The 10,842-nt window shown below is 55.2% G+C and overlaps 1 protein-coding gene across 1 annotated transcript; it reads left to right on the top strand.

The window, feature by feature from the left end:
- Window positions 1-5,473: 5,473 nt before the first annotated feature.
- Window positions 5,474-6,388, top strand: LOC115618791 (olfactory receptor 14J1-like; the record flags this gene model as incomplete). Its single annotated transcript, XM_030510712.1, has 1 exon — window positions 5,474-6,388. A coding segment is annotated over exon 1 (912 nt), but the record flags the coding sequence as incomplete, so codon positions are not given.
- Window positions 6,389-10,842: the final 4,454 nt, after the last annotated feature.

Here is a 10,842-nt window from a genome sequence, read left to right as displayed (position 1 = left end):
TCCATGCTCCACCAGGGCTTTTGCCACCTTCCAGAATGCCGGACGGGCTCCTGTGGGCTTTAGCACAGTTCCAGAGCACCTGCCGCATTCTGGAATGCCTGGTGGAATTCCGCAACCTTGCCAGAGCCCACTGAGGCCTCTGCCTCCATCCGGAATGCTTGAAGGGCTTCTGTTGGGTTACTGCGGACTGCCAGGGCCCTGCCAGGTTCTGCAGTGTTGGGTGTCCTTCCAAGAGTGCTGGTTGAAGTGCTTCCATGGGGATTGCCAGAGCCCGCCACGCCCTTTGCTGCCTTCCAGCAGCCCCGATGTGCTGTTTCGGGCATTGCTGGAGGCCGCCAGGGCTCCTGCCTCTGTCTAGAATGCACATCCAGGTTCCAAGGGCACACCAGGGTCCATGCTGTCTTGCAGAACGCCGGAGAGCCTGCACAGGTTGTGCCAGATCCCGCCAGGCCCTGCCACCTTCCGCAATGCCTGGCGGGCTTCTGAACGTGTTCCAGGGGCCCGGGGGACTGGTAAAGCCAGTGGGAGCCGAGCGGGCACTCCAGAAGGTGGCAAATCCCGGGAGGGCTCTGGCAACGCCTGCAGAAGCCTGCCAGGGATTGCGGCAGGGGGCAATGGTGCTGGTGGGTTCTGGTAACCCTGCAGCAGCCCTGCAGGGGCAGAGCGCAGGCCCCTGCTGGCAGCGTGAGGAGGAAGCGGGATCCAGCAGTGGCAGCATCCAGCTGGTGGCAGTCCCTGGCCCCGAGCCTGCCCAGGCCTGGGGGAGCCCTCACTCCCCGCTCTGCAGTGGCTGCCCCAGGCAGCCCTGGGCTGGCTCCAGCGCAGAGCTGCTCTCCTGGGGAGCCCCCAGCTCCTGCCAGGCCACCCTGGGGCGGCTGGGGGGTCTCTCTGCCCCCCTGAGCGATGGAGAGATGTAGGCAGGGGGAGGGAAGGGCAGCGCAAGGGATGGGACCACGCCGGGGAGTGTCACAGACCGGGTCACAAAGGGCCCTGCTGTGACCTGCCGCCGAGGGCGCGAGGGGCAGGGCGCCCAGTGCAAGCTGGACCTGGAGCTGGGATAGTCCCTGTGCCAGGAGCTCTCCTGCTCTCGGGAACCTTCTCTTCAGCTCTCTTTGGACCCAGCCTGGTTGTGCTGTGCTTCCTCCAGCTGCCATGGCCCTCAGTGGGCAACGGGGACACTTGCTGGATCTGCTGCTGGACACCTGAAGGGAAATGGACTTGGAGCTGTGACTCTTGTTTCCCAGAGGAATGGTTCAGAGAAGTCATCCTTATGGGGATAACTAAAAGGCCTTTATTAATGACCAATGGTAATTAAACAGTGCCTGAATTAAAATCAAATGGGAATCCAATGGTGATTAAGCAATAACTGAATTTTATTTCAACAGCGGTTACAGAATGATGTGAAGATGATGTAAATGATAGTTGAGATGAAAATTTAGACAATGAGTTTGCCTTCCAGCACCTAATGGGATGTCTCCAAGAAAGCTGAAGAGGGATTCTTTTAAAGTTGTGCAGTGATAGTATGAGGGGGAACGGTCTTAACCTGCCAGAGAGCAGACTGAAATGTGATCCTAGGCAGAAGCCTTTCCCTGTGAGGGTGGTGGGACACTGGCACAGGGTGCCCAGAGAAGCTGTGGCTGCCCCATCCTTGGCAGTGTTCAAGGCCAGGTTGGACACAGGGGCTTGGAGCAACCTGCTCTAGTGGAAGGTGTCCCTGCCCGTGGCAGGGGTTGGGGCTGGATGAGCATTTTGAATGTGAATGAGCCCTGTGTAGACAAGTTCCTGAACTGCAGGTATTGAGAGAACAAACAAGCTTCTCAAGAAACAGAAGGCACAAGAAAACCCCAAATTTCTGAGGGCGCTGGAGGCCCCACTGTCCATGAGGCCCTTTTGTTAATCTTCAGAGTGGCCAAGCCCTGACCCCCAGGACCTGGCAGAGGAGATCCTTTCCCTCCTGCAGCACTCAGGGTTCTGCTTGGGGTCAGTGGGAGTGCGTGGGTGCAACTTGGTGGTAGATTGTGTTGCTTTACACACAAAGCTGTGGGTTTCTGGACATTTGGAAATGCCTGTGAATTCCAAACAACCCGTCCGACTTCTTTCATAGCCCTGCTCACAGTCCTCAATCACCTCACGTGTCCCACTTCCTTGCCTGCACCCTCCAGGTTGTCCCAAGACCCTCCAGACTGTTGCACCCTGTTGCTTTGCCTGGCCAGTGAATGCCGGGGCAATTCCAGTTCCATAGGAACCTGCTCACTAACCTGGAGACTTCCTCAGGTGCTGACAAAAGACCTTTTCTGTTTCCCCTCCCTGATCAAGTAGTTGGTAACTGTGAGCACAATGTCCCTCTTACCGACTCCTCTGATCCTCAGAGTCAAAAGCCAACCCTACCTGTTCCCTGTCACATAGAGGACCTCCAGAAATACATGCGTCCCCTTCACGCAGGGACCATCCACCCTCCTCATCCCACTTGTCTCCATGATACACCTCCTGCGGTTCCAGCCATCAAAGGTATTATCTGCACAGCTCTCCCCTTACGGTGCTGGATCTAAGGAACAGCATTTTAAATGATGCCTCCCAGAGTCCAGTGCCTTTCTTCCTGGGACAAGAACAGACCAGCACGTCCTGGGAAACATTCTCTCCGCACATTGGATGCCGCCTCTTTTGTCCTATGGACTGGTAAGGGTGTAATATGCAAAGCAACCCCTGGCTTGATCCCCATCCAGCACTGGTTGTTCCCCTTTCCCACCCAGAGTCCTCCCTCAAAGCACAGAGGCCTGGGAGACCTTGCTGGTGGGAAGTGAGGCAAAGAGGAGATAGGCTATCTGAGATCTACCTGCATGTACTCTTGCTTTACTTAGTAGTGGTCCTGTGTCACCTTGTTTCTTCTTTCACTGTTCCTGAAGTAGAAGCAGCTCATCCTGGTGCCCTTGAATTCCTGTTTGAATTTGAGTTCGACTGAGTTTTGCTATGACCCATTGCTGTGCTTGGAGGATGCTGTCTCTGAAGGCCAGATGGACCCAGGCACACAGTTAAAATGGTTGGGCTGTTCCTTGCTTGAATCATCAAGGGAGAGAATAAAGACCCTGCAGTGATGTACTTTGTGTTCACTCAATGCCTGCAGCTAATGGGTGGCAGAAAGGACAGACCTTCCTTCACTGATAGCAAGTGATGGCTGATGCCTCTGAGTGCTACTGGAATATTCCCAAAGATTTTGTCTTGTCTCTATATCAGCCTGCAGGTATCTGTGACCTGTCTCTATTACTTGCATGTAACTTTCACCAGCCCTGTAACGCCAGATGTCAGCAGAGATTTGCATCTGGACGCTTCACTCCTGGCCCCCATCACTGTTAATGACCATGAGAGCTGAGACAAGGAGCTCACATGGAGGTGCCTTTTTAATGAAGACCTGAGCAGAGGCAGGAGGAATCCCACCTCCTGTGGGTTTGTGGTGAGCCTGGGAGGGAGCTGAGTCTCCTTCCAGCCCCAGGGCTACAAACCCAGGAGGAGATGCCTCAACTAACCAGGCTGAATCCCTTCCTTCAGCAGGGGTGAAGGAGATCCCTGCCTGTCCTGGTCTGGCTGTCCTGTCTAATGATGGGACAAGAAACAGGCTGCCCACAGAAGTGGTTGTGTCACCATCCCTGGAGGTATTTGAAAGACATGTAGATGTGGCACTTGTGGACATGGCTTAGTGGTGGACTTGACAGTGTTTGGTTAATGGTTGGACTCAATGTTCTTAAGGGTCTTTTACAACCTCAGTGATTCCATGATTCTACAAAATCTTGTTTAGACCAAACTGTCTCTCAGCAGTGAAATGACACTGCAGAAATAAGTGTGTCTCCCAGCTAAGGGACGGAACATAGTTGCTTCCATCAATCTGTTTCCCATGCTGTTCCTCTGGAGCCCCAGGGAGCCCTGGAGGGAGCCCAGAGGGGCAGAGGCAGTGCCACCTTGGGCTGGGCCTCTGCTGTGAATGGGATCTGTCAGGAGGACTCTCTTAGTTTCTGTGAGTAGATAAGGAGGAGGATGTGCTCCAGAGGAGGGCTTCCCTCTGCGCCGTTCAAGGGGCAGGACAAGACAGGTCCCTTTTCCCGGGGCTGGCTGCAGGGTGTGAATGTGGGTGTGCAGCCAGGGGTGCCCAGCGCTGTCCTTGCGAGCAAGGTCCCTGCACCCCAGGGGCTGTGCGCTGGGGCAGGGACTCTGCCGCCTTCCAGGGTCAGCACTCAGCCTGCCCGGGAGCTCCCCACGGCACTGGGGAGAAGCTGGAGGGGAAGGAACAACCCCTGACAGGGAAGGGGAGTGCTGGGTGGGTGACGTTGCTCCAGTCTCCAGTCACTCTGAGCACATTTGCAGAGGGTCCTTCTGAAAGACACTGAGGCTGCGTTTACCTGATAGGGAAGGATTCTGAGCTTTGATGTTTTTCACTCTTGGCTGGCAGGTTGGGCAGTGGGAGCTGGGAATTTACTTCTCTGCTTTGGAGAAGGCACCGAGAGTCTTGTGAGGACTTGTCTGAGCTGCTCCTGAGCCCCTGCACAGGCAGAGATGCCCCTGGGCAGAGCCCTGCTGCCGGGAGGGGTGTGCAGGGCAGAGCTGAGCACACAGCCCATGGGATGGGCTCTGGGAGCACTGAGAGGGAGCAGAGCTGGGCACAGAGCAGCAGCTCCTGGCAGGGACAGCTCCAGGCAGCAGAGCCATGGGCAGGGAGTGGGGGGAAAGTGCAGCCCAGGCCTGGGGAGGGTGCGTTCAGGCAGCTCTCTTGGTGTCTGGCACTGGAGGTGGCTGCTGGCCATGCTCTCCTGGGCACAGTCCTTTGCTTCTCCCCATGAGAGTTCGTGCTCTGCCCTTTGAAACCGTGCTCCCCTGCTCTCAGCAAAGGACAGAGATTTGTGGGGCTTCTTTAAGATCAATTTGTGTGTGAAGGCACCTTACAGGCAGTGCGAGTGTAAGCAGAGGGCAAATGGCACAAGTACTGATGGACACTGCACCCGTCCTGGCTCTGCACTAAGCTACAAAGAGCTGAGACCTTTTCCCTGTTTCAGTACTCTTCAGGTTTTCAGTCATACAAAGAAGGATTTATACCCCTAGAAAGAAGCCCCAGCAGCGTTATGCTAGTCAATAAAAACACAGTCAAAATGATTCTAAGGTGATGCTGAGCCTCTCTTGTGCAGCCCAGACTCACCTGAGTCATGAGTGCAAGTACTGAACTTTACAATGAAGTTGGATTTCATCTACACATCGCTTGTGAACATCAGAGCTGTACAAAGCACTGCTTAAGAGCAAAGCTGACACCATGGCAGCACATGGGGAGAGGTCCTGCTCCTCACAGCACACTCAGCTAGCACAAACCAGAGAAAGGAAATGCATTTCAGTTGGAGGGAATTCTATGAGAAATGGAGCGGCTTTGCTCAGAGGAGCCTGCCGTAATTGTTCCCTGTCCTTTCCTTGTTTGAACAGGCCCCAAGCCCAGAGGCAGCAGATGTCCAACGGCAGCTCCATCACCCACTTCCTCCTCCTGCCATTCGCAGACACGCGGGAGCTGCAGCTCTGGCACTTCTGGCTCTTCCTGGGCATCTCCCTGGCTGCGCTCCTGGGCAACGGCCTCATCATCACCAGCACAGCCTGCGACCAGCACCTCCACACCCCCATGTACTTCTTCCTGCTCAACCTCTCCCTCCTGGACCTGGGCTGCATCTCCACCACTGTCCCCAAATCCATGGCCAATTCCCTCTGGGACACCAGGGCCATTTCCTACACAGGTTGTGCTGCGCAGATCTTTTTCATTCTCTTCTTATTTTCAGCAGAGTTTTATCTCCTCACCGTCATGTCCTACGACCGCTACGTGGCCATCTGCAAGCCCCTGCACTATGGGACCCTCCTGAGCAGCAGAGCTTGTGCCCACATGGCAGCAGCTGCCTGGGGCACTGGGTTTCTCAATGCTCTGCTGCACACAGCCAATACATTTTCACTACCCCTCTGCCGAGGCAATGCTGTGGAGCAGTTCTTCTGTGAAATCCCCCAGATCCTCAAGCTCTCCTGCTCAGACGCCTCCCTCAGAGAAGTTGGCCTTCTTGTGGTTAGTGCCCTGATTGCTTTTGTGTGTTTTGTTTTCATTGTGGGTTCCTATGTGCAGATCTTCAGGGCTGTGCTGAGGATCCCCTCTGAGCAGGGACGCCACAAAGCCTTTTCCACGTGCCTCCCTCACCTGGCCGTGGTCTCCCTGTTTATCAGCACTGGCACATTTGCCTGCCTGAAGCCTCCCTCCATCTCCTCCCCATCCCTGGATCTGGTGGTGGCAGTGCTGTACTCGGTGGTGCCTCCAGCAGTGAACCCCCTCATCTACAGCCTGAGGAATCAGGAGCTCAAGGATGCTGTGAGGAAGCTGGTGACTGGATGTGTTTCAGCAGCCATACGCTGCCTGCTTTCCTCTGCAAAGGGGTCCCAGTGTAGGTCATGACAGGCCACGTCTGTCTTTTCTGCTTTACAGTTGTTTTCCTTTTTCCAATTGCGATGGTATTATCTTCAGAGACATGTCAGTATTCATCCCTTCCTACTTCAGTATGTGCCCGTCTTGTCTGACCCACAGACTTTGTGTCAGTGGGGGTCTCTCATTGTGTTTAAGGGAAATAAATGATCCTGCAGTAACTTCTTCTCTGTGATATGTCCTCACACGACAGGAATGAAGGGGAATGAAATCAGCTTTCTGGCTGCTCCGGCTCTGGGATGGCTGCTCTGTGCCTGGAGCAGTCAGAGCTCTGGAGGAGCCCAAGGGCCAGGGCTTTAGTGCTGGTGTGGGGAGATGGGATGGCATGGGGGGGCTGCAGAGCTCTCAGGGTGTCCTGGGGAGGAGAGCAGGGGACACAGGGCCTCCCTTGTGAAATCTCTGTTATAAAAGTGGATTTCCTCATTGCAGATGTTGGAGGTTGGGCTCTTCTTCCAAAGCTGAGGGCAGGAACAGGCTGAAGAAGTTGCCCGCACCCGGCCATGCTGCTGTGCTGGGGTTCTCTATGGTCTCAGGGGTGAATGGCATGGACTGATGTGTTAGACAATGAGGCTGGAGCGAGCTGTCACCGGTGGCCTCGTGAATCGTCCACTTCCAGCACTGACCCCTCAGCACACATTTATGGGTGAGTTTTGCTGCACGGCCATTTCCCTCCTGTGGCTGGGCTCAGTGCCTGCACTGGGGGAATGGCCAGCCCTGCTCAACCTCTCTCCTTGGCCACAGCCTGGCAGGTCCCAGAGCAGGGATGTCTGCGAAACCCCACGTGGATGCAGATAGGGCTGGGTAGGCTCAAGGAAGAGGCTACATCAAGTAGGAGGAACAGAAGGGGGACAGGGCACAAAGGGGTGCTATGGGGATCATGCAAAATAGACTGTTCCTCACAGCGATACATAGAATCACTGAATCATAGAATCATAGAATGGTTAGGGTTGGAAAGGACCTTAGGATCATCTAGTTCCCGCCATGGGCAGGGACACCTTGCACTAAACCGGGTCACCCAAGGCCCCATCCAACCCAGCCTTGCACACTGCCAGGGATGGAGCATTTACCACTTCTTTGGGCAACCTGTTCCAGGGCCTCACCACCCTCACATTAAAGAACTTCTTCCTTATATCTAACCTAAATTTCCCCTTTGCAGATGTACCGTAGCCTCCCATCTGAAATCTCTGTTCTAAAAGTGGATTTCCTCATTGCAGATGTCCCCTCTTTAAGTTTTAACCCATTACCCCTTGTCCTATCGCTGCAATCCCTGATGAAGAGTCCCTCTCCAGCATCCTTGTAGCCCCCTTCAGACACTGGAAGCTGCTCTGAGGTCTCCACGCAGCTTCTCTGCTCCAGGCTGAACAGCCCCAATGTTCTCAGCCTGACTTCATGCAGGAGGTGCTCCAGGCCCTGGTCATCATCGTGGCCTCCTCTGGACTTGCTCCAACAGCTCCATGTCCTTCTGATGTTGAGGACACCAGAACTGCACACAGTGCTGCAAGTGGGGTCTCATGAGAGCAGAGTAAAGGGGCAGGATCACCTCCGTGACCTGCTGGTCACGCTCCTTTTGATGCAGGCCAGAACACGGTTACACATTTTGCGATGCTGTGCCTGTGCTGTGGGGCTGTGGGACCACACGTGGGGCAGCAGGGCTGGGCCAGCACAGGACAGGGAGGGCACTGACAGGGACCACGAAGCCACTGCCAGGAGGTGACCACCTGGAGTTGGTGACTGCAAGAAAAGCCAAGAGCAAGAAGAGCTTCAAGTCATCTTTGAGAGCCCAAGACTGAGCAAGGGAGGTGCAGGGCTGCTGCTGAACGGGGACAGAGAGTTAATAAACAGCAGAGAGCAATGGGGCTGAGGGACTGTGCTGGGTTTGGCTGGGATAAAGTCAACTTTCTTCACAGTAGCTGGTATGGGGCCGTGTTTCAGATTTGTGCTGCAAAGAGTGTTGATGACACAGTGACGTTTTAGTCATGGCTGAGCAGTGCTTACACAGGGTCAAGGACATTTCTGCTTCTCACACCCCCCACCAGTGAGTAGGCTGGGGGTGCACAAGGAGCTGGGGGGGGCAGCCAGGACAGCTGACCCCCTCTGACCTAAGGGATATTCCAGAACATACAGCGTCATGTTCAGCATATAAAGCTGGGGGAAGAAGAAGGAAGGATGGGAAAACATTTGAAGTAAAGGTGTTTGTCTGCCCATGTCACTGTATGCAGGATAGAGCCCTCCTTTGGTTTATCATGCACTGTTATGCATGATAAAGCTCCTCCTTTGGTTGGACACCAGGTGCCCACCAAAGCTGGTCTATCATTCTCCCTCCTCAGCTTTCCTGGCGATGGCTGAGCACCTTCCTGCCGATGGGAAGTAGTAAATGGATTCCTCACTTTGTTTTGCCTGTGTGTGCAGCTTTTGCTTTACCCAGTAAACTGTCTTTATCTCAACCCACGGGTTTTCTCACTTTTACCCTTCCAATTCTCTAATCATTCCCACCGGAGGGGGAGTGAGCAAGCAAATGTGTTGCTGGCTGGGGTTAACCAATGACAGGGACTTGATGCCACCTTTGCCTGAGTCTTTACTGACAAGGTCTCCCAGGCCTCTGTGTTCAATGTGGGGCTCCAGGAGGATGAAAGCACGTATCGTCAGCAGCCTCACGAAATCCCAGAGGGACAAATGCCAGTTTCTGCCCCTGCAGGGGACTCACCTGCACTGGCACAGGCTGGGGCTGCCTGGCTGGGAGCAGCCCATGGCAAAGGTCTGGGTGGGCAGGAGCTGGACAGGAGGCAGCGTGTGCCCTGGCAGCAAGGGAGGACAGCAGCATCCCAGGCTGTACGACCAGGAGCACGGCAGGAGAACAAGGGAAGGGGTGCTCTGGAATACTCCATCCAGGTTTCAGATCCCCAATTCAGGAACGCTATTGGCAAGCAGGAGTGGGTTTAGCAACGGGCCCTCAGGACAGGCAGGGACTGGAGCACGTTGCCTGTGGGGAGAGGCTGGGGGAGCTGGGCTTGTCCAGCCCGGAGAAGAGAAGGCTGATGGGGACCTCATCACAGACAGCAGCAACGAGGAGGTCATGGAGAACACAGAGCCAAGCTCCTCACCATGTTGCGTGGTGGGAGGATATAAACCAATGGTGGATAATGAAGAGGAGAGGTTCAGCCAGGACATATGGAAACCCTGTTCTGGGAGCACCTTCTCAGCACCTCTCACACCAGCAGCTCCTGCACACACAAGGCTCCTGCTTCGCCCCCAGCACCTCTGCAGCCAGAGCTGAGCTCCAAGCACATGAACAAGCCCAGGGCCTCCTCCTCACCTCTCCCCTGCTCCTCCAGCTGGGATGGCACCAGCACATCTCCTGACAGCTTCTCCTCCCTTTAGAGCACGCACCAACCAACGTGTTTCAAGCGAACACTAAAGTAGGATTGAAAAGTCAAAGAACACGTACCTGGATGCGCAGGGCAGCCAGGGGAGATGCAGCCTCCCCAGGGAGGGGTCTCCTCTGCACTGGTTCCTGCAGGGCTCTCGCTCCTTAAATAGCCCACGCTCACCGGGGGGGCCCCCGTCACAATGGGCATCTCCACAGTGACCGCCACGGCTTTGTGATGGCGGCAGCATCGTGCCCATGGCCACTGGGCACCCAGGGGTGCTCCGGGAGTCCCCATGGGGGGACCAGCCTCTGCCCAGCCGGCTCAGGGAGGTCCCTCATGGGCTGCTCTTCCTCAGTGCCTTTCATCCGGAGGTGGAGCATGCGAGGGGTCACAGCTCAACCTGGGCAATGAACAGGGCGTCACGTCCACCTACGACAAGTGGAGAGTGACCGACATTCACACATCAGAGAATCATGGAATCCCAGACTGGTTTGGGGTGGAAGGGACATTAAAGCTCATCCAGTTCCAACCCCCTGCCATGGGCAGGGACACCTTCCACTAGAGCAGGTTGCTCCAAGCCCCTGTGTCCAACCTGGCCTTGAACACGGCCAGGGATGGGGCAGCCACAGCTTCGCTGGGCAACCCGTGCCAGTGTCTCACCACTATCATAGTAAAGAATTTCTTCCTAATGACTAATCTAAATCTGCCCTCTTTCACTTTAAAGCCATTTCCCCTTGTCCTGTCACTACAGGCCCTTGTAAAAAGTCCCTCTCCAGCTTTCTTGTAGGTACCCTTTAGGTATTAGAAGACTGTTACAAGGTCTCCCCTTAAGGAGCCTTCTCTTCGCCAGGCTGAACCAGCCCAGCTCTCTCAGCCTGTCTCCAGAGCAGAGCTGCTCCAGCCCTTGCAGCAGATCCATGTTCTCCTCCGGACTCGCTCCAGCAGCTCCACATCCCTCTTGTGCTGTTGCCCCAGAGCTGGATCAGGACTGCC

Source organism: Strigops habroptila, chromosome 23 (genome assembly GCF_004027225.2).
Source record: "Strigops habroptila isolate Jane chromosome 23, bStrHab1.2.pri, whole genome shotgun sequence".
NCBI classification, from domain to species: Eukaryota; Metazoa; Chordata; class Aves; order Psittaciformes; family Psittacidae; genus Strigops; species Strigops habroptila.
The sequence above is the reverse complement of the archived record's forward strand: the minus strand, read 5'-3'. Positions and strand labels throughout refer to the sequence as shown.